At 40.1% G+C, this 22988-nt stretch overlaps 2 protein-coding genes across 4 annotated transcripts in view; one reads left to right on the forward strand and one right to left on the reverse strand.

Annotated features, from left to right (window-relative positions):
* Positions 1 to 22988, forward strand: part of ZFYVE26 (zinc finger FYVE-type containing 26) — a 51690-nt gene that overhangs the window by 21426 nt on the left and 7276 nt on the right. For all 3 annotated transcript variants that reach the window (XM_026095871.2, XM_064512481.1, XM_026095872.2), the window contains 22 exons: positions 36 to 299; positions 485 to 604; positions 877 to 1044; positions 2030 to 2257; positions 3704 to 3809; positions 4590 to 5329; positions 5941 to 6137; positions 7024 to 7128; positions 7707 to 7829; positions 9067 to 9243; positions 10465 to 10711; positions 11517 to 11615; positions 13415 to 13572; positions 14947 to 15116; positions 16342 to 16370; positions 16956 to 17083; positions 17174 to 17394; positions 17907 to 18054; positions 19182 to 19391; positions 20275 to 20490; positions 21980 to 22177; positions 22520 to 22722. In XM_026095871.2, coding sequence (XP_025951656.2) covers positions 36 to 299; positions 485 to 604; positions 877 to 1044; positions 2030 to 2257; positions 3704 to 3809; positions 4590 to 5329; positions 5941 to 6137; positions 7024 to 7128; positions 7707 to 7829; positions 9067 to 9243; positions 10465 to 10711; positions 11517 to 11615; positions 13415 to 13572; positions 14947 to 15116; positions 16342 to 16370; positions 16956 to 17083; positions 17174 to 17394; positions 17907 to 18054; positions 19182 to 19391; positions 20275 to 20490; positions 21980 to 22177; positions 22520 to 22722 — 4255 coding nt within the window. The remainder of the gene's footprint in view (positions 1 to 35; positions 300 to 484; positions 605 to 876; positions 1045 to 2029; positions 2258 to 3703; positions 3810 to 4589; positions 5330 to 5940; positions 6138 to 7023; positions 7129 to 7706; positions 7830 to 9066; positions 9244 to 10464; positions 10712 to 11516; positions 11616 to 13414; positions 13573 to 14946; positions 15117 to 16341; positions 16371 to 16955; positions 17084 to 17173; positions 17395 to 17906; positions 18055 to 19181; positions 19392 to 20274; positions 20491 to 21979; positions 22178 to 22519; positions 22723 to 22988) is intronic.
* LOC112980747 (retinol dehydrogenase 12-like) overlaps positions 11613 to 22988 on the reverse strand; it is a 30192-nt gene continuing 18816 nt past the window's right edge. The window contains exon 7 of the mRNA XM_064512484.1: positions 11613 to 12228. Within this exon, the coding sequence (XP_064368554.1) occupies positions 12225 to 12228 (4 nt within the window). The 3' untranslated portion in view covers positions 11613 to 12224. The remainder of the gene's footprint in view (positions 12229 to 22988) is intronic.

Below are 22988 nucleotides of genomic sequence, written 5' to 3' on the forward strand. Positions count from 1 at the left end.
CATTAGTGATTGGTGTGTTTTGCTTACTTGTGTAGGCATGGTATTTTATTCCATCTCCGATGTTACTGATAAATTGCTTGCAACTTCTGGAAGTCTTGCCCCTACTCTCCAAGAAAACTTCTGGATCAGCAACATCCAGCTTGAGCATACCAATCCACTGCGGGAAGTCCTTGAGGACCTCAGTCCTTCAGCAATGGCAGCATTTGACCTAGCTTGTACTCAGTGCCATCTTTGGAAGACTTGTAAGCAGCTTTTGGAAACGGCAGAAAGAAAACTATACAATAGTCTTGAAACTCGGGGTAGGCTTTTGATTTTTCTGTTCATCAATAGGGACATGGGGGTGGAAGATGCCTTTGTGCTGTTCTGTGCTGTTTGTGCAAATACCTGGGTCTTACTGAAATTTTGTTTTGTATTTTCATATTAGTGTCTCCCTTTTTCCACTCCTAACTCGTATTTTGACTCCTTTGTCCAATGACTTTTCTAGGCCACAGACCTGACTTTGTTTTACTGCACTCTGAAGGTATAAAGGGCTTCCCAGCAGTTCTTCAGCAAATCAGTAAAATTCTCAACTATTCCTGCACGTCACAAGGACAGTCCAAGTCAGGTAGTATGCTTTGCTGATACAGTTTTCCATTTCAATGTGCTTATTTCAAATTCTTGTCTTCTGTTGAGATGGAAAATTTGAACTTTCCATTTTTTTGGCTTCGTATTTAAAATGACAACAACAAAAGAGCTCAATTCTGAATCAACTGTGAACAACTCTGATTTTAACAAATGTTGTATTATATTATATTATTTTTAGTTATGTAGGTCATCTTCTCTGCAAAGATACTCCAATTTTTTGTGTAGTTGTTATTTCTTTCTCTTTCTTTGTAGAGCTCTCAGATGAGAAAATAAGTAGCCATTTTCGATGCAGTATTGTACACCTTCTTCTGCAGGCTTGCTACCCTGCCTTGACTGAAGAAAGTATTACTAATGAGATTGTTTTATCACAACATCTCAATCAAATTCTAAAAGCACTGACACGTGTTGAACATTCTGTTGGTGAGTTAATTTTGTCATCATGAAGACTAACAAATGCATCTAAATTTTGTAGTTTGTCCTGTGTGGTGTGGTATGTTGTTTTTGTTAAGCTGTCTGAAGCTGCAGTTTGTGAGTGCAATCCAAAAAACTGTAAAACCAGTAGTAATGCTCTTTTATGTATACATAAATAGATGTATTTTTTTAAATCACAAATATAAGATGTAAAAACTTTTCTCTAATTCTTATAACCTAAGCATTCTTATCAGAGCTAAAATTGGGAACTTACCAGAGAAGAGAAGAAAATGTAAATGAGTTATCTGAGGTTATTACTTTTGCTATTTTTATGCAGTCCTAACAAGGAATTCTTTAAATGTATTTTAACCTGACAGCCTCTAGATAATCAGATGTTGTCTTCCTATTGCTTTTTCCTTTGTTTTTATAAAAAGTGGCTACAATAGTTTTACAAGTATAACATAATGTACCTTCCAGTTTTCATAGGATCGTCAAAAAAATTTTTTTTCAGAATGTTTTCCAGGGTTGTAGCGCTACTACAGCCTTTTTGCCAAGCTCTTTGTGTTTTATAGCACTGGGGTTTTCTTCTCTGTCCCCTTTCCTCCCCCCCGCCTTCACCAAACTTCTAAATGGCATATAGGTGTTCATAAAATATTTCAAGGTCTTACGATTAATGAGCGAAAAGTTAGGAGAGCTCTAAGAGCTAAATGTTTTAGGGCATAAGGACTGGTCAACAGCTGTGTCTTGGAATAAGTTTATGTTAACACCACTCAAGTAAATATATTTCAGGCTTTTCTAGGCTGCCAGAGGCAAGGTTACCAGTTTAGATGAGCTATTGATTTATTCTGCTGTGAAAATTTCTATTGCTTTTGATAAAATTTTAATGCCCAGACTGCAGGCTGTAATCGTAGAGACGAAATTAAGCTAAACATCTTTATTTTTTGGCATTTAATTCTTTCTTGAATCTTGATCTGCATCTTTTCTCTTAAACCAGACTCCAAAGGGAGCTTGCTTAGTGCCTTGGTAGAACAGGCCTCTCTGAAAGCTTTGGAACTGGAGAAACACCCAGTTTGGAATCAAACCCAGCTCCTGCTGAAAACTATTGACCAATATATCCAAACCATGCCAGGGAGCAGCACAAAGACAAACTTCGTGAAGACCTTCTTTGACTATGTTACTACACTGGCTGCTGTTGTATTACGAAGCCTGAATGCAGAGCTAGGTAAGTGGTTTCTGCTGGAAAGCCTGACCATAGCTGAAGTTACCCAGACTGCACGGTCTGGCCTGCTTCTGAAAAGTAACCATGTAAAAATGGCTCCTTGCCAAACCTATTGACTACCTATGCATAGTTGATTTTTTTTTTTATTTCTATTGATTATTGTATTGTCTTTTTTTATTAGTATTATTTATTTCTTAGTGCCCAGATCACCCACAGCTAAGGTGGTAGTTGACTGCAGTGGGAAAATCAGAATGGTAATGTTAGGTGCAGACCCAGAGTCTGCACTTTTTTTTTTTTTTTTTAAATGAACATGCACCCCCCACCACCACCCACAGCCCTCCCAAATTCTGACCACTACCCCTGTAAGGAAAGAGTGACTTTCGCATCCAGTGCATCAGCACTCTATGTACTTCCTAGCTCTCTTAAAGGCAACCTAGGCCCTACTGCTCTAGAGGAACAGAAGGAGAGTGTTTTAGAAGGCTATGTGGAGGTAACCAGACAGAATTTTTATCACTGAATCAAATGATGATGGTGGTTTATGAAAAGAAATGCATCATCAGCATGTATAGTTGTTAGAAGGAAAACACTGTTAACTGATAGGAGAAAAACACTTTGTTTTTTAAAATAGAATTCAGTTAAAATAGAATTCAGGTGCACTCATGCAAAAATACCACAGTACTGGTTTTAGAGAGTGTAGAGGATAAGGGAAGAGGACAAAGAACCTTTTTCAGGCATGCCAGTTCAGCTCAGGCTGCTGTTATGCCAGTAGTAACTTCTATATGGACATGATTCAGTCCCTAAGAACTTACTGCGAAAACCAAAAAATGTTTGATCTTTAAAGGCTGAGTTAGTCTTGTTGCACTAGAGTGTGAAAGGAAAAGGTGAGTTTGAGAATCTGCTTACAGTTACGTGGTAGTCGGTAGAAAGGCATTTCAGCAGTGCTGTCCAGGGATTTACTCCATTTTTAAAAGTACCTGTACTTCTGTGTTGTTTTTACCCCCCCCTTGCCACCTCCTTTGCTCGCCTGGAGCTGATAAGGGCAGGGACTCTTTAATCTATATCTAGAGAATCCTCAGAAACTAATACTGTACATGTTCTGTGTCTCACTACAAATACAGTTTGGTTAAAGGCTGAAGTAAAGTTGCTAAATCGTTTGTACCTAGATCTCACTTAAAAGCCAATGACGCTCCACAAAGCACTGTTCTGGTAACACATCCAGTAAAATGTGAGCCAGTGATGCAAAGTTTGAAAGGCATATCATAATCATAAATGCCTTGTAGTTTACTCTGGATTTTACCTGACTTATGTGAACACGGACCTTTGAATGTGAGCAAAGAAGCTTCAGACTCAGGCTTTTAAAACCTGTGTTTCTAAAACAAGAGTTGGTTGCTGTATTCAGCTAATGTGTTTTCTTGTAATAGATGTTTTGTCTTGCTCTGATTTTTAAAGATCTATCTGCAGAAGTGAAAGTGGGAAATCCTTTCATATTGTTACAGCAGAGTCCATCTCACCTGCTCTCCCAACTTGTGTTTGAGAAACAGGTTCATCCTGACAGGTTGGTGCTTTTCAGGTATACTTACCTATGTTGACTTAGTGTTGGTGAGTTTGGACCTCAACCAAGACTGAAGTCTTTTGTGGCTACTTAGCACAACTATACAATTTCCCTTTGCTCTTTCCCACCAGCAGGTCACTTAATGCTGCAAGGGTTGGTGGGCAGGGAGGGTTTTTCTACCAAAATAGCACTGAAGATTTCTGCTGTTAAAGCTATATATAGCTCGTTGTTTTTGACAGTTGCTGTCTGTTGGGGGAAAAAAAGTGCCTCTGTGTGTGGGGTTTTTCTTTTTTTCCTGGGCTTCCCCCCCCCCCCCTTTTTTTTTTTCCTGGGCTTCCCTTTCCCCCCTTTTTTCCTGCCTTCTTCCCCCTTTTCCCCAACTGGCCAGTTGGTAGACTGAATAATCAAAGTTGTTCTTGTCACAAACAACTGAATTGGGCTGGTGTGGAAAGTCTCCGATTTGGGATTTGACAAAGTCGCTCTTAAAATGTTTAGCACAAATAGTGAACTGTTTTAGTATGTGGCATTTAGGTAAAAGTTAATGTTTGAGAAGTTCCACTTCGTTAAAGGATTGGCCGCATAAGCTCTGAATTATCATCCTTGTGCTGTATAAGTTTTCTCATACAGGTTAAACATAGGATTTGAACTCTTCCTCTGTATGTACCTCTGAAGCATATAAGGGACTTGTGTTCACAGAATGCTTGGAAGGTTTATGAAAGCAGATAATTGTTAAGTACTGTTCATATGCTTAGGGTAAGCTTGGTTCTGTTTTCAATCCTGCAGGCTTTCTTGCCTTTTGGCTAAAGAAGAGTTGAACTTGAATGTGCAGCAAGTTATTGTCAGCTGTTGCTGTGAACCGCTCTCCTTGTGCAATGCAAGGCAAAACAGCCAGACAATGTCCCTTCTGGCAAACATAAGCAGCCTAGCATGCCTGTATGCCTACAACTGCCTGCCAGATGTTGAAATACCTATCTGCAATCCTGCAACAGCCTTTGAGGATGTCTCTGCTCAGGCCCCATCCTCAGTGACTGTCTTGAACCAGAACGCACTCACTGCCTCCACCCTGGACTTCCTGAAGTCTCAGTCAAGGCTAATGGCCACAGTGGCATGTTTAAGTGCATCTAATATACAGAAAATCCCCAAATCCAATTTATCATGGATGGAATTTCGGGGCAAAAGGGAAGTGCCATTAGGTTTGGAACAGATTTGCAGGGAGTGTGAGGCATTGTTGAAGGAATTCTCAGTACTGGAGCGATTTCTTCTTACTATGTTTGAGCCGCTTCAGAATCAGCAGGAGGAAGGCAGCAGTTTGGCCAGTGTCCTCTGTGGCAAGACACACATGTCTCTGGTTCTCCTAGGATTGCATTCCACCACAGCTGTTGAGGTACTAATGGGAGTCTTTGAACAAGCACTTACGGCAAAGGATTGGGCCAGAGCTCTGAAGGTCTTGGATCTGTACAGCCAGGGTATGGAGGAGCTGGCCAGTGTGAAGGATGCTGTGCTGAGCTGTGCAGCTGCTGATGGTAAGAAGCATTATATGGGGTTTTTTTTCCTTTATAAAGAGTACAGCTTAGCACAGGAGGTAGAAACTAAGGACATAGTTGGTGGTCCTTTGGCAAATCTGAAGAACAGAAACTTATTCCTTCCCTTCCCCCACTGTAAACTTGGTTTTGCTGATAGTGTGGTTTCTCTTATACAAATGAACAAATCCTGACACTAAACTTAAAAAAAAAAAAAAAAAAAAAAAAAAAAAAAAAAAAAGTACCACAGAACTGGGATGGATCTCTGGTGTTATTTATTTGTGAAAAGCTGAATACATCAGGAGGTGTTAATTATAGTACCATTAATGGAACATCTCTTGCAGCAGTATTGTTGTTCTCCCTTCAAGGGATACATGCATGATGTATCCTGTGAAAGGAGTGGCCATTGGGAGTCTAAAGACCATAAATGTTCCATTCTAACTTTCACTGTTTCCTGAAAATCTGATGTTTGGGGTGAGTCTGGCATGGCTTTTCCAGCGCTGTACTGTTTTTCTCTTGGTGAGGGCACTCAGTGAGGATAAGGGTTTTCTTTTCTCAACCGTAGAAACTGAGCTTCAAACTGGTGGTTTGTGTTTTCTTCCACCCTTCCCCAGGTAAAGATGGTTGGCAGTACTTGTTCCCAGTAAAAGATGCAACACTGAGAAGTAGGCTGGCCCTGCGCTGTCTAGACAAATGGCCCCTTGATGCCTGTTTGGAAATCTTGGCTTATTGTGCCTCTGATTTGGACATAACTGATGGACTAAAATCCAATCTGCAGAGCAGGAAGAAAGAACTGCAGGTTTATCAGAAGGTACGAAGCCATTCTGTTAAGTAACCACTAAGACAAAATGGGTAACAGAGAATATGCATGTCATTGAAAAAAGCCGTTGGTTCTTTTTTCATCACAAAAGTTTTCCAAGTTTGTCTTTCAAAACAGATCATGTTTTCAGTGCTGTTTAATATTGGATTTAATATCCAGTTAATGCTTCCACCTCCATCCTTCCTAACTTTTCCACTCACCTATTAGACTTCAGGTTGGCAAACGCTATTAGACCTAAACTTTTGAGTGAGGCCACTTTTTTTTTTTTCCCCCAAAGGTGATGTTTCTTTTTTTTTTTTCCCAGTCCGTACAAATACAAGAACCTCTGGAAGCTTCCCATGGCAGCTCATCATTTTGTAAGAGGTGCAGATGTGTCTAGGCATGGTCTATGGGACAAGTGGCCCAATGGATGTCTGTATTGCAAATCAGTGCTTCTAATTGCGACATAATGTAGATACCCAAGTTAAGTTAGACTAGCTGACCTGAAGATCAGCGCAGACTGAAAAGCCAGACCAAGCAAAAAGGAGTCATGAATTCTGTCTGGCAGTGGTTCTGCTAGCTGAAAGTTACCTCAGCTATATCACTATCAGTGCTAACAATGTCTGCAGTATGCATAGTCTTTTAGAAACTTTGCCTTAGAAATCTCTTTGCACAAAGGCACTCATAAATCTGCACCTCTGAGAAAATCTTGTCGTTCTTTTGGGGGTAGGTAGAAGTGTGTTAAATCATTCCAGAAAAGGGGGAGATAAACAGGGGCTGCTTTTTGACTTTCTTAGTATGAGGCAACTCATAATGTGATCAGTTCAGACACTTTCTTAGGCTTAATGGTTATTGTGGATAACAATTTTTAAGATTTGTGCTACACTAATTTTTTCAGATATTGAATTTGCAAAATGAACCACTGTGGAGTGACTGGCAGGATCTGAAAAGAGCCTGCACTGATGATCCTCAAGCCATCATGGATATCATTCTGAAGGCAAAGGTTAGGCATCTTCACGTGAATGTTGTTGAACTAGAGTGCGTTACACTTTGGACAAATTTGTTGAAAATGGTACTCTAAAACACTGGTCTACAGATTACCTTGGAAGGAAGAAATTCTTTATTCAGTTCTGTGCTGCAGAAACAGATGCAAATATGTGTTTAATGTCAAGATTTACATGCAAGGAGTCCAGTAACTCTTATTTTGAAATTCAGCCTGTTCTTTTCTCTTAGAATTTTGAAGTCTTTACTAGTATGGCTTTTGGCATGATATAGGTTTAATTACATTATGAGTGTCAATACCATAGATTTCAGGGAGTGATAGCTGGTTTGAGAAGTGTCTGTCCAGAAAGACAACTTGCCTACTGGGAGATATGAGTATTCTTGGTGTGGTCTGTGACTTTGGCCAAACTGAATCTCTTCTTTTTCTCCTTGTCATTTTAACTACTTACTTCTGCATGAGGGAGAGGAATCTAAGCTACAGAATTTCCTGAGAAGTTGATCAGGACTTTGGAAGAAACAGCTGCATTGGAGGAAGCTGGATTTTTATTTGTGTTTTTTTGTGTGTGTGTTTTGTTTCAGGATTATGAGTTGTGTGAGGAATGGGGCCGCTTGTATCCTGTCCCAAGAGAAAATTTAATCAGTCTTCACCGTGAGCACCTCCTCCACTTACTGGAGACAGGAGACATGGAAAAAGCATTGAGGGTAAAGCAGGACTGTTTCAGCCTCCCATCTAAAGGTCAAATTAGTTGAGAACAAAGTAGCCAAACTTTTGTCACCATGAGTTACTCCTATCAAATGGATGAGGGGAGAGGGGAACAGAGCTACCCTCTTCATCATAAACATACAAGATAACATGCGGAGTTGCTTAGATGTAAGATCACTGTTGCATGCAGAGTTCTTTAGTTTTCTCTGACTTATGTCAGCAACTACTTTTGAGAAGTATTCTGCAGCTGTTGTAGCTCTCAACCCAAGCAGCTCAAATTGTGTAAGGTAGAGCATTCCAGAGACTTTAGGCCAGACTTGAGAAATGCTTTTATTTAACAGTTTATGTGAGGTTTTCAGCCTGTCTTATGGTTTTTCTGCAACTGAAGGCTGCACACTGTTTTCTTAAATGACAGTATTTTTTTCTGAGAACCAAGAATAATATCAGAAAATGAGACTTGTCTGTGTTTTGTCTGTTGTTCTGTCTCTATATTACATGTTGCCAGATTGCTTTATGGTTATTAGGATATGGAACTGCTTTCTTTGGCTCATGGGCATTTTGCTATTTTTTCTTTCTCCTTTCAAAGGATGCTGTTTGCATAGATTCACTTGCAGAGTCTTGCCTTTCACCCAGTCCACTTCAGTGAAAATATAGCTTGTCAGTCTAGTTTGGGGATGAAATAGTGTAAATGCCTTCATGGCCATTGTAATTAAATGAAAACATTGGACCGTTTTTTATTTGAGAAATCATAAGGAAACTTTTTGTGCTGCTTAAGCAGAAGAACCAGGAGTGAAAGTAATAACAGAAAGTGGTCAGTTAGGCTTCTGCCCAAACGTAATAAAGTGTGAATTCTTCTGGTTTTAATAATTAGGGGGCCATTGCTAATAATGGAGAGAGTGAAATAAAAGTAAAGGCTGTTTTAGATTATATAGGCATTAAAGTACTTAGCAGGGTAGAGCTTTCTCGTTAATTCATCTTCTGCCTCATTCTTTGCTTAATTTTTGCTTGCTTTAGTTGTAAAGCTATTTTGATTATTAAAAGGAGCAATTAGGCAATGAGGTAACCTATAAATGAATGATCTAAATCATCATTATATATATGTTAGAGGCTGGTGCAAGTTAAATGAAATGCTTATGGAACCATCACAGGGCGATAATCTGTCATGGACCATGTGATTTAAAGAGTACTTTCCAGGAATGTACTTGGGATACACTGTATTTTTGTCTGTATTTCTAGCTCTTGCAAAGAATAGAAGACCCTGATATTTGTCTTGCCATCAGTGAACAGTCCCTTGATCAGCGTCCCAGCTTGGCAGCCTCTCACTTCTTGGCAGATTACCTCACAACTCACTTCTGCAGGAACCTGACAACTGCATGCCATAACGAAATTCAGGCTCTCTATATAGGGTCGAAAGTGAGTAAAACTGCTGCATTGTGAGATTTACAGCAATGTGTAATTCTGTAAGTATCTGCCTGCAATTTTTTACAAGAGCCGCCTTATCGTATGGGACCTCAGTTCGTGAGTCTAGTCCCTATCTGTGCTGTGACAGCACTGAAGGAAGGTGGAGATGGCATAAAAGTAGTCTTTCCCTTCACCATCTCTGTAGTTCCTATATCCTGAGGTGACTGCAGCTCCCAAAGTGAACAGAGCGTTCTTGTGTCTGTCTGAGCTGTGGGGAGTGAAGGACCACACAGAGTAGAGGAGGGAAATAAGGTGTTTATCAGAACAGTTTCTATCTTTGTCCAAGTGAAGAAGAAAGCATCCTAAACTTATTCTTTGTGTCAGAAACACCAGGTATCCTTCCAGTGCTACCACTGTTCCCTGTCTAGTAATATGAATAAATATATGCCCGCTTGTATAGTGGTCTTTGACACTTACATATTTCTTCTGAGGAACTCCCAAATACCTGCCAAAGGTGGGCAATATTATTTCTTTTTCTGGATGACCGTTACCTTTACAGAAGTCACACAGGCTCTGTGTTCCACCTGGGAGTAAATGGATTAAGCAGTAAGTGCATACATAAACAAAATGCAGTGCTTTCCATAGTAGGCCATTCTTATAGGGCTACAAATAGCAGCTTGCTCCAGTGCTTGGTGCAACAGTTTTGTTACATTTCCTGTATGTATTGTCCCTCTTGGAGGATATGACATTAACTTGGAAAGTGCCCATATTGGCTGATCATCTTTTGAAGAACTCTTATTTTCTCCTTTCCATACTTCCTGAAGTGATGGATATAGTGAAGAGACAAGAGAGAAAATCTTAAGGATTGTGCCAATGTTTATTTAAAAAATTTATTTTAATGGGAGAATATGCTCTGCCCTACTAGAACATCGCTGTCATAGGGTCACAAAATGCTTTCCCTTTCTCAGCTTTCCCTTTCCCTCTCTGAAATGAGACAGTGTTTTATAGAATGTGAAACAGGTCAGGCAGAAGCCAAGTGATTTGTCCAAATCCCCTCAGTAATTCTGTAAGGGAACTAGGAATAGGCCCAAGAAGTCCCATCTGCATTTCTTAGCCTCTAAATGTTATTCCATTCCTTACATCATAAGCGGCTCTGCTAGTACCTTACCTTTACTCTTACAAAAGCCCAGATTTGGAGGTGTATAATTTTAATTTTTTTTAATTGTGTCCCAGGTGTTGCTGACTCTACCTGAGCTCTACCGTGTTAACTACTTCCACCTCTCCTCCAGGCCACTGCTCATGCTGGAGCAGCTCCTCATGAATATGAAAGTGGACTGGGTAGCTGTGGCTGTGCAGACACTACACCAACTCTTAGCTGGACAGGAAATTGGCTTTGCTGTAGAAGATATTGATAATTTGCTCTCCAAGTATGCAGAAAAAGCCCTTGACTTCCCTTTCGCATTAAAAGAAAAGAGATCAGGTATCTGTCCTTGAAAATGCTGTTTTTTCCCTTGGGAAAGAAGGGCAAATTTTCCCTCCCAAATCATCTCATCAATTGTGCCCACAGCATTTTGAGACGTGTCTCTATCTCCCTCTAGTCCAAGACATGTTCTTTAAGTCCTTGCCTTTTTTGTAAGTAGAAGGATCTTAGGCTTGTAAGCTTAAGGATCAACAGCTCCAAAAGTTTCTCAGATATTCCTCTGTTGCTCCTTTTCAGGGGCTCCTTTCTTATATGTACTATGCAATTTCATTTCATTTCTGTTTAATATAAAATCACTGACAACTTCAGCAGTTCTAACCCGCCTCACCCAGCTGCATCTTCCCCAAAATCAAATGAGGATTTAATCTTTCATACTGTTTCCTCCTTCCAGAGCTCTGTGCCTTTTATTTGTATGAAAGACTTCTAGTTCTATTAATTACCTTTGCACAGCTCCTCTTCCTGTTTTACCAGTCCCTTCTCATCCATGTTAAATTCAGTTCTCCTGGGCTTGGCTCTCTTTGGTAGTTTTAGAACTTGAAGAGCAGAGGGTGCTGCAGATCGAGTTCAGTGCTTTTGTTGACCATGTACACGCACACGCCTTCTTCCATGAAGATTAGCCCACAGTGGTTCCTGAAACATGAATCATTGTGAGCGAATCTTCATGAAAGATTTAATAATTCATTACATAGCTAATTCTGTTTTGTAACACTCTTACATGCTGTTGTGAATGGATTCTTCTAATCTTCGTATATGCAGGTTAGAAGTATAACCAGTATTATCTGATCCGTTTCTTCCTTTGTCCTAGATTCTGTCATACGTATCCAAGAGAGTCTCAATCAAATATTGGAATGTGAAGCACTGTCTAAATCGGGATCACCAGAACTCTCTTATTCCAGCTTTACTGGTAAGGATGAGGTCTCAATGCTATTTTCTTTCAACCTGTTTTTATTTCTTTTATCCCCTGCTTGTGTCTGAACTCTGCATCTCACCATTTAATAGTAGCTTTGGTCACATTTAGCACAGGTTAGTAGGTCTTTCCAGTTGGGTGCTTTGGGCCCAGTTAAAAGAAAACTTAGAGGGAGATAAGAAGGGTATGTCTTTGTTTTGGACTTTGGTAGATATCTGCAAAATGCCTGAAAAGTCAGCACATGTGAATCCCATTCCAGACCCTACAGAAAGAAATAAGTCTGAACAGACCCTAGGAAACTGGACTTCAGCTGCAAAAACAAAAGGTTTACCTATGTGTCGCAGTTAAGTTGCTAGTGGATTGATGGTGCTGCAGGTTAATCTTTTCCTGTCGTGACTTCAATGGTCTCTGGGTACATGGGCAGTGTCGGTCTGGAAACCCATCAGTGTGGTATTTTTTCTTGTTTTCCTGTTCTTTGCTCAGCAAATTTTTTTTTCTTCTGGATCTTAACTTTGGTTTTGCAGTGGAAGCTTAGTCCATTTTGTCTTTTTTTCTTTTCTTCATTCTTTTGTTCTTTGAATTTAGTTTTTTCTAGGATTCCTCTTGTCACCTGAGGGAAATGGCACACCTTTAATTGCCTTAAGGGACTCCATTCACTGTCCTTGAACCCAAATAAATAGAAACAAAATCATTTTAAAAAATGAAGAATATTCTTGGCTTTAAAAAGAAAAGAAAGAAAGAAAGAAAAAGAAAAACAAATCCTTCTGAGATTCTGTTCTGCACTGAATGTGAGTTATATCCTTCACAGGATGTATAGCATGATGGATGGAGAGTATGTGCTCTCAGAGAATGACTACCAGTGGGTTTCCTCAGATCTCCAAGACTGGTGGTTTCCAGCAAGTGATGAGCCTGAACTAGAGCTCCACAGTGATATCTCGATCCTACAGTTCAGGGTGTCTGAGCTATTCTTTAGTTTCTGTATCCTGAATTAAAGGTTCCCCTTGTTCTGCATACCTGAGGTGATGGCAGTGTCTTGGATCTGGCTGCGCAGCTCTTCAGCCTCTCTCATGATAGGCAGGAAATAGTTTGTATGGCAGCTAATTATCACAACATTGTCATAAAACCTGGATGCATCGTCCTCTAATATTCCTCTGCAATCCAATAGCTACTTGGATGAACATGAGTCAGCTTTATTGGAATGGAGTTGTTCTTTAGTATCATTGTGCACAGGAGGTGGCTTGTGGGGCTGCACTGAGATGTTAAACTTTTCAATTAGCCTGAAGTGTAACCAGCTCACATCATGTAAACTAAAAGCTTATTTAATGCTATAAATTTGAGTCAATGAGTGTTTCAATGGCAATATCAAAGATGCCAAAGGCCACAGACTTACAAATTCCTGCCTCTCTGAATTGATTTCCCCACAATAGATTGCAATGCGGAGCAGAATAGGGAGGATATGCAGTTGCTAGCCGTGATGTAACTCTCCTGAGATGCTAAAGAAAAGGCAGTCTTCAGGAATGTCAGTCTGCCTATCCTGAATATCCTGAAGATTATATTTTATGCTATGCTACATATTTGGTATCCATATATCTGTTTTTCAAGTCTCTGCTTATGATAGAAGAACAGATGTTGACAAGACCTAGTCTTAAATTTCTGTAACTTTTATTGTAAATGTCTTCTAATAAATAAGCAGTAAGTCAGATAGCCTCAGTAAGTCTGTAGTGTTTTCTGGTCTTCAAGACTCTGTTGAACAGCTAAAATCCCATTCCATGTTCATCTTGCTGTGGTCTTTTAAGGCATTACCATATCCGCAAGTTCCAGAGACAGAAGCCTGCAGCAGAATTTGCTTCCTCAAGAATTTGTGCCACCTGAGAAGCCACCGCCAAAACAGCAATGGATACCTGATGACACTGAAATGATATGTATGGTCTGCAAAACTGAACGCTTTACTATGGTAAGGAGCAGAGATAAAGTACAGACATTTCTAGAATTGTGATCTTAATGTGAACATTTGCTCAGATTCTGTTTCCTAAGAGCCATTGGCTACTTCAGCAAGTTTGCCTACATCAGTGTAGGTTTGCCAGGACTTGACCTGTGTAACCATTAGTTTCTGTTTAGATCAGTTAAGGAGACTGGCAACACTGTTAGCTCCATGCAGAGTCTCTCAGGCCTCTCCTCAAGTTTTCTGAGGGAAGTGATAGAGCCTGTGTGGGTGCAAGGCGGTGGCACCACCCGGACCCCAGGCAGGGATGGATACACAAATAAACACACACAAGGATCATTAGAAGGCGCTTATTACCTCTGTGTCTATGTGGGGTGTCCCCAGTGTTATCCTGATCGATCGAGGCAATAAGAAGACGGGAGAGTCCCTGGCACCTCTGAGCATTGGTCCATGGCAAGGAACCCGGGAAGGGGGAACTAATAGGTTTTTATGCAACAGGCTCATGCACAATAAGCAGAATTACGTTATGATCGTGAAATGGTTGTGTGATATAGCCGCTAAAGCATGCCAAGCTACGGGTTGTGACAGATAAGATGTGCAGGACAGTTTGCACTGCTTCTTTTCCCTCCTGGGACAGTCTGCCTAGTTTCCATCGCCTGTCTCCTTGACACTCTTCCATATTGCTCCATACAGCCTGTAAAGGAAATCTCGTTATCAGAGAGGAGTCTGTGAGAACTTGGAGATCTGTATTCTTAGCAATTTCACAGGGCTGTCTGGTTGACTGTGCTGGCTAGAAATAGCATGAGCGTAATATAATTCAGCTTGCCAGTACAGAGGAGAGCAAGCTTTGCTGTTGGTTACACTTTTCTACTACTGTTGTTGCATAAAGTACTCAAGCAAATACAGTGGTGCTGTTAGGGAGAAAATTAGTTTTGAGTTTTGTAAACGTGCTGGCGGTCTGTTTTCTATTGCTTACAAACAGCACTGCTTCCTCAAAGTTATGTTGCTTTTGAATTTTGAAATGAATAATATGTTGTCAGAAAGATAGTCTGCAGCTTTAAACTCTTTCAAGAGATGATCTAAATTGATCGTTGATCTAAATATCAAAATTGTAACAATCTAAATATTGGAAAGTCCAACCCTGCAGCAAGCTTGTCAGTTAGAAATATCTGGTTCTGTTTGTGGTTTTTTTTTCCCCTTTGCTATGCCCTCCCCAAAAGGGAATTGTGAGAATCAGCAGTGAGCATCAATCACTAGTTCTGAAAGGCCTTATTCACACTGATTGCTTGCTTTGAATGGAATAAGTTTACTCATACACAGAGGCAGACATAGGAGGGGACTTTAGTCAACTTTTTCCGTTGCTCATTCATGACTTCTTGTGCTTAGTTTAATAGGCGCCATCACTGCAGGCGCTGTGGCAGGCTAGTGTGCAGCTCTTGTTCCACCAAGAAAATGGCAGTAGAAGCTTGTAGAGAAAATCCAGCTCGCGTATGTGACCAGTGCTACAGCTACTACAATAGAGAACATCTACCTGACTCTGTACAAGACACAAGCACGTAAGTCCTTTCATTCCAGCTCTTCGTAACTCCATGTATACAGGAAAGTGGACTGCTGTCTTCAGGGATCAGAGAGTACAAAAATTTGGGTTTATCTGGATAATACAATACAATACATCAGCTTTTTGGCCTCTAGCAGTTGGGATTTTCAAGTTTGCTAGGTGAGGGGATGATCATGATGCCTCAGTTTACTTTTAATATTAGAAGGAACACTGGAGAACTGGTTGAAGTGCTTTAATTGTTTAAGCATCAATTGGTCATTAAACCTAAGAATTGAATGCTTTAGTACCAGACACTTAGAACAAAATATTACAATAAGCAACCAAGTTGCTTGCAGCTTACTCGGCTTCTGGGTTAGCATTGCATGTTGACTGGCTCTGCAAAACATGACAGTAATTAAATGTTTCTCCACAATCCCATGATTGTGACCCTTGGGCATTCATGATTATATAGGTTTTGAAATTGAAACAGTGCCCTTAATGAAAGGCCTAGCTGTGATGACAGATTTCGATATGGTTGCTTTCAGATGAGAATCGGAGTTAAATTCATGGTGTGTAGGTTAGGTCAGCTAGTGCAAAGTACGGCTGTAAAGAGTGGGCTTTATTCCCTGTGACCCAATCAAGCCTGCTAATAGCAGTACAAACAGGCTTGCTAGGAAGAGAGGAATCCTGTGCAGATCTGAAAAGGAACCTCTGAAGAAACAAGCAGTTACTTGCAGGTAGACCAGGTCGAGTCAGAATGGTTGCTAATGCTACCAGAATAGATCAGCAGAGCCTAGCAGTAAGCTTGAACATCACCTTCATGTTTTAATTAAGTGTTGGGGGCGGGGGGGGAAGTGCTGTTGACCTTTGTTTTTAAACTTACCCTGTTTGTATATCAAAACCAACTAAATCTTAAGAAAGAGACATGCATGCTAAAAACTCTGTTTTAGCTCTGACATATGCTGATACTGGGCGGTACTTTCTTGTTCTCAATATCTGCTTTCACTCATATGTACAACAATACCATTTCTGCACAAGCCTGTAAGAACTACTTCTTTAGTGGAGTTGAAGTGCAGTATGTAGGGGCAGGAACTCATGTTTCTAGAACGCACAGATGGGGAGGGTTGGGGGGAGCGGAAAACGGTGTTCTGAAAAGGTTAGCTGCATTGATCCCTTCTTAAAAATTACGTTTACCCCAGTGTGTTGGAATAGGCATGATGTTTCTTTCTGTCTTTCTGTTACAGCGCAAAAGAAGATCAGGACCAAGTGGAAGGTGAGGAATAGAGTAATGTTAAACTTGCACTTTAAGTGCCTGATTACCAGTAGAATTTGAGATAGGAATCTGCTACATCTAGCTGCAGGAAAAGGGTGATCAAAACCTCTGTTTAAAAAATACTGTTTTCACATGAGCAGGCAGAAATCAGGCATTTTAAATTCCTGTAAATGGAAATGGTGATTTAGGAGAGATGTCAGAGCCAATACTGAACAAGCTGGGTGCGGTTTAAATGCAGAAACTGAAAACAACAGTTGGAGAAGGCACTTTGCATACTGGAAGCAGTCAGTGAAAGGCTGTGCTAAAAGTAGGAATTAATTAGCCCATTTGAAAATATGTTGTTGGAACCAGTTCTTACTGACAAGATGTTGGTGATAGTAAGAGTAGGTTTTGATCCAGCTTGGCAGTCTGCTGAGGAATGGAAATGTTTCTATGGTTTGTGTGCTGGACATGTGAGACTAACAGGAATTGGCACAGTGAAGGGACTGTAAATAACTGAGAGCATTGGAATAGCTCTGTATGATGCTCCCTCAGCCAGGTTTGTTGCCTTTTGTGTGATGATTCTACCTTTTCTTCCCTTCTCAGCCCTGGAAAGGTGTAGTAACAAATATTCCACAGTCGTGCGAATTCCTGAGGCAACTGAGCTTGAATGGATTGTGTCCCTGAATGAAGAGGAAAATGAAATTGTACGCAGTGAATTTTATTATGAGCAGGTGAGATGTGGAGAAAGAGGAGAGTCCAGTATAAGCAGTTCCCTAAAGAATTACCTCAGTACTCATGTTCATCTTTCTTTCCTCTGTCAGGCTCCCAGCTCTTCCTTGTGCATTGCCATCCTCAGTCTGCACAGCGATGGTGTAGTGTGTGGCCACCAACTGATAGAGCACTGCTGCAAATTGTCCCAAGGGCTGACTAACCCTGAGGTGGATGCAGGACTTCTTATGGACATCATGAAACAATTGCTCTTCAGTGCCAAAATGATGTTTGTAAAAGCTGGAAGGAGCCAGGATCTAGCCCTCTGTGACAGGTGATTTTTCAGATGTTCAGTAGGCTGCATCAAGGTCCTGTCAAGACCCTTACGCTTTTATATTGGGGAGTAGAGGAGAGGAGGGTTGTTTTGTGATTGTACTGTGGGCATTTTAAGCAACAAGAGAAGTTCGTAATAGAACAATATGAAAGCTCAAATAATAGAAGTTCAAGTCTCATGGCTATGTAATAATTACTGATAAAATTATCTTATTTGTTCCTCAGACTTTGTTTTACTGATGCTTGCAGTGCCAGGTGCAATGCATAAATTTCCCACCTGCTAGTTTGATTTGGTAATGTTAGCTGGTGTCGGTATCTGCCAGTGCACCACTGAATGAAATGGAATGGCAAAAGTAGCCTAAATAGGACAGTATGAGAAACAGACAAACCTGCAATACTAGTGATTAGGAACCACTGTTCTAAGAGTTCTTTGGCATAAAAGTCTTTAAGATTCTTAGCGTGCATGATAACAGTGACAGTATATGTATCTGTTTAACCTCTGTTTTCTCCTAGCTACATCAGCAAAGTGGACGTGTTGAATATTTTGGTTGCTGCTTCCTATCGTCCAGTGCCATCTTTGGATCAGATTCTTCTCCCTGCAGCAATCACAAGACTAAGAAATCGGCTTTTGGAAGCAGAGTACTATCAATTAGCTATAGAGGTAATGACAATAGAGGGATACAAGTATTAATAATCATTTTGTAGTGACTTTTGGTTTTTTTCCCCTCCTGAGTTCAGCTGGATATGATAATTAAACTGTTTTAATATTTAATATTTAAACAATATTTAAACTGTTACAGACTGGGATTAAGTTTTTAAGCAATGAAGCAAACCTTTTCTGAACACTGAAGAAAACTTCTGAGGAGGAAAATGCCTTCTGCTGTGGAGCAGGCTGCTGAAGGCAAGAATAGGGACCGTATCTCCTGGTACAATTAAAATTGTAGTGGGCAAACTGCCAGAGAGTGACTACATGGAGGAATCTTATAATCAGTAGAAGAGTTGAGACATCCTTTGTGGCAGGACTTGTATGTTTGATTTCATTTGTCCTTAATTTGTCCTGCTGTCCTGCAGCAGATACTACTCAAGCAGCTTTGCCAAGCATTTTCCTGGCAGCCAGCTATGGTGACATATTTATCTACAAGAGCTTATCTAGTGTGGTTTATCTTTTTATCTTCCTCCTACTCTGTATTTCATAAGCCTCCGTTTATAGCATTGAAATTTGTTAGGAAGAGGATTATGATACTACAAACAGGATTAGGATTTTTAAAGGGAAATAAACATCAGGAATAGATGACCTACTTGAGTAAAAATGGTTCATGTTTAAAGGCAGCAAATCTACTAAAGAAATTCAGGAATAGAACAGAAATTTGCAGCAGTTCACGAAGTATCAATATTTCTCTAAGGAGAAAACTACATGTTCTGCTGCTGTTCTTAAACCACAAACCTGATGAATTCTTCTCTGTAAAAATCACTTGCCTTATAAGAAAATCTGTTCCCGATGTGAAAAATGTCATGAGTTTTAAAACTGTTGAACTGAAACATCCTGGACACATGGTTGATTAAACTTGAACAAAAAAATTCTTCTGCATTTGGAGGTCACGGGTGTTCCAGTAGTTGGCATTTAGTGCCAGTAGCCTAGTTTGTGGGTTTTTTGTTTGTCTGTTTTAATGAGAAATGTCTTCAGGAAATGGAAGGTTATAGTCATAGGCTCTGTGTGATTATCCAGTTTTCCTGTGTTCTGTATTGGAACCATATGTTACAGTATTAATAAATGATTTTTGAATTTAGGTTTCTACAAAATCTGGGTTGGATCCAAGCGGGGCGTGGCATGCCTGGGGCATGGCTTGCCTTAAAGCTGGGAATTTAAGTTCAGCAAGAGAGAAGTTCAGCCGATGCTTAAAGCCACCTGTGGATCTAAACCAGCTGAACTATGGTTCAAGGCTGATCCAAGATGTGATACAATATCTGGAGTCCACAGTGAAGCCCATACACATTGTGGTAAGTGTCTTCTCTTCTGTCTTCTCTAAAATGCTCTATAGTAAAGCTGTCCAAGCATTGATGCTTTAATACAAATCTTACAGCAATGTATGTTATAATATCAAGTATCACGTTTCTTTTTCCTTTTGTCATGATTAGGCATCACAAACTGAATCTTGTTGAGAAATTCATTGGCTGCCTCCTGGCAGTAAGTTGGTTGATAGCCCTGTCAGGGGATTTTCATAGTAATTTGGGGTATACTCAGTGGAGGGGAAAGAAGCTGTTACTACTACAGTTTGAGGAAACTAAACCATATCTTGTGATGCTGCAATGATGCCATTCTTCTGTTGAAACTGGTTACTTTGCAGGAATTAAAAGGAAAAATTACAAATGCAAAGAATGTTGTCCCACTCATATTTCCTTGACAGAAAGCACTATTACATGGTTTTGGATTAGCTCTGGAAGCTCTGATTAGGTACCAAAAAAAAAGACTTTTAAGGCTAAATTACAGAATTGCATTCATGAAACAGCTTTTAGTAGTAAACATTCTAGGAGAATAAGAAAGCAAGTTTGGACTAGCTTGTTGAAGTAGCTCTTGAGAGTGGAATTTCTTTTAAATAAATAAGCCTCCTGTCCATCCCTGGAGACAGAGCCATGCTAGCTACGCCTACATTCAACATCTCTGTCTATAGCAGGGTTCCAGCCTAGTGTTTATAAAAAGCATGACTGAGGTCTTGCCCCTCTAAAACCATACTTACTAAAAACACACCCACATCCACCAAAAAAAACCCCAAGCTTCAGGGTTAGGTGACAAGATCTAGTAGAAAAGAATCTCAAAGAAATTCTGCAGAGAAGGTTTTCCTGTTAGTCATCACCTATCATTGATTCTCTGCTTTGACTGCAGGATGATGACTACTTTGCCACATTGAGGGAACTTGAAGCAACACTGAGAACAAGAAGTCTGTCCCTGGAGATGATGTGTGAGGGGAAGATTCAACACAACAGTTACTATCAAGAGTGCTTGTTCTATTTACACAGTTATGGCACTAATCTAGCAATAATAAGCTTTTACATGAGGCATGACTGTATGCGAGAAGCACTGCTTCACTTGTTAAATAAGGTGAGTAATCTAATTTGCAGTCACCTAAACTGGAATTTGAAAAGCAGCTAAAAGGCTTTCAAGACCAGTCTGAAACATCAATGAGTGTCATACAGCATTCTGGGCAGTTTTCTCTACCTGAGTTTTCTGAGGTCCTCAGTGCCATCATCTGTCCAGTGGCTAACAAGAATTTAGTGTCATGAAAAAATAACTTTCATCTTTTTAAGCTTTTGTGCTTGTGGTTGCTTTTTACTGACTTCTTGGATTTAAAATAATTCTTACTGAGAATATACTACTTGAAACACCTAATTCTGTTGTCTTCAGTCGGCTAATTTGTAGGAAATTATTTAAGTGGTCTTACCAGCTTTGCTTACTTTTTATTTCATCAACCATTCTAAGCTCATATTCTCATCTGCTTATCGAATTTGCTTTTCAAATGTGTCCTTTTTATCAGTTTAGATATACCTTTAAAGAAAGTTGCATGTTTTTACAATGTTGGTTAAATAACTTCACTAGTTAAGTAGTAGGCATTCAAAATACTCTAGACAGACAATTTGATATGGAAGTTTTGGACATGGAGACTAACACTGATTACGAAACAGAAAGGAAGGCTTGCTACTTTAAGACCATAACATACTAGGTTTCTGATGAAACATAATCTTTCTTCAGGCAATTTTGCAGCTGGGTGTTTGAAAACATTTTTATGTATACAGGTTTTGTAACTTGTATCTTACTGTGGAATTAAAAAAAAATAAAAAATAAACAATTACATATCATGCCTTTAAAAATTTTATGCAGGCTGTGTGATCACACATGCTTCTTTCCACAGTAACATTAATACATGGGGTTGCATTTGCAAAAGCAGTAGCCAGGAGGTCAAGGGAAGTAAATATCCCCCTCTGTTCACTACTTGTAAGATTTCATCTGAAGGACTGTGTCCAGTCTTGGGCTCCCCAGAACAAGACAGACATTGACAAAGTGGAACAAGTTGAGTGGAAGGCCACCAGGATGATTAGTGGACTGGATCATGTGATACATGAACAGAGTCTGACAGAGCTGGGTTTCTTCAACTTGAAGAGAAGGCTAAGGGAGATCTATTTGCAGTCTTCAGCTAGCAAGTGGGTGATTATAGAGAAGATGGAGCCAAGTTTGTCTCAAGTGTACACAGTAAAAGGGCAAGAGACAGTGGACACAATTTGCAGCAAGAGAAATTCCACCTGGATATAAGGAAAAGGTTTTTGCAGTGCAGGTAGTCAGACATGGAAACCAGCCCCCAAGGGAGCTGTGGAATCACTCTCCTTGGAGATGCTTAGGACTGTCTAGGCCCTGAGCAATGTGCCCTCATTTCTTTAAGTGGGAGTTTGAACCAGATGACCTGTGGAGATCCTTTCCAACCTATATTATCTGTTGGTTGTATGACCTCTGTCACTTGATACTCCTTTACATTATAAAAGGAGATCTAGGTGCCACAGCTGGTTTGCTTCAACCTACCTTTCTGATATTTGTGTAGGAATCCCCATCTGAAGTGTTCATTGAAGGGATCTTCATTCCAAGTTATGAAAGTGGAAAACTACATATGTTGGAGAACTTGCTAGAAACCATTGATCCAGGATTGGAGAGCTGGGGAACCTATTTGATTGCAGCCTGCAAACACTTGCAGAGAAAGAACTACTACCATATCCTATATGAGCTGCAACAGTTCATGAAGGTGAGATGAGGGTGAATGGCTAACTCTTTCAGTGATATATTGAATACTGTCAGACTTTTGGTTATTTAGTTGGGTGTTTTTTGAAAAGTGGTGTTAATCTGCATGATGGACAAGTAGATTATTGCTACTTTCCAGTCCTTAAGAAAAAGGAAAGCCTGAGCCCGACTGAAACTGATCAGCTATGCATCGCTATTGTGTGTCTGGTGCGTTGCAGTAGCTTAACCACTGCTTTAAAGATAATAGAGCACCACCCACTTTGTGTGAGTGCTTTAGTACAGACAAAGGACTAGTGAAGGCAGCTTATTTCAGTCCTTCTTAAAGTATTCAGTATATTTCTTCTAGGATCATGTTCGTGCTGCCATGACTTGCATTAGATTTTTCACTCATGGAGCGAAGTCTTACACTGAACTGGGAGGCAGACAGACATGGCTCCTAAAGATCAAGGATCATCTCAAAGTCTACCTGCAGGAGGTCTCAAGAAGTTCAGGGAGGAAAAAAATGGTATTCACCTTCCGGAAGAAAATGTCTGCTACAGATGTGTCAAGGTATCTATAAACAGGAAGCTAGGTTACAAGAAAGAGGAGAAATACAGACTTTCTTCTTTTTTAGTGGTTGTGTTAAGGTGGCTTAAGGCTGCTAGTAGTGCCTGACCCAAATCTGACTTTATTTAGTTGAAAGTACAGGATTCCCATTACCATTCCCACCCCCCACAACCTAACGGAGAAGATGAGCCATTGTTTCTGCTAAACATACCAATCTGTGTAACAGGTACCTCCCTTTAATTAAAAACAACAACAACAAAAAAAAACCC

The sequence above is a fragment of the Dromaius novaehollandiae genome, chromosome 5 (assembly GCF_036370855.1).
Source record: "Dromaius novaehollandiae isolate bDroNov1 chromosome 5, bDroNov1.hap1, whole genome shotgun sequence".
Classification (NCBI taxonomy): domain Eukaryota; kingdom Metazoa; phylum Chordata; class Aves; order Casuariiformes; family Dromaiidae; genus Dromaius; species Dromaius novaehollandiae.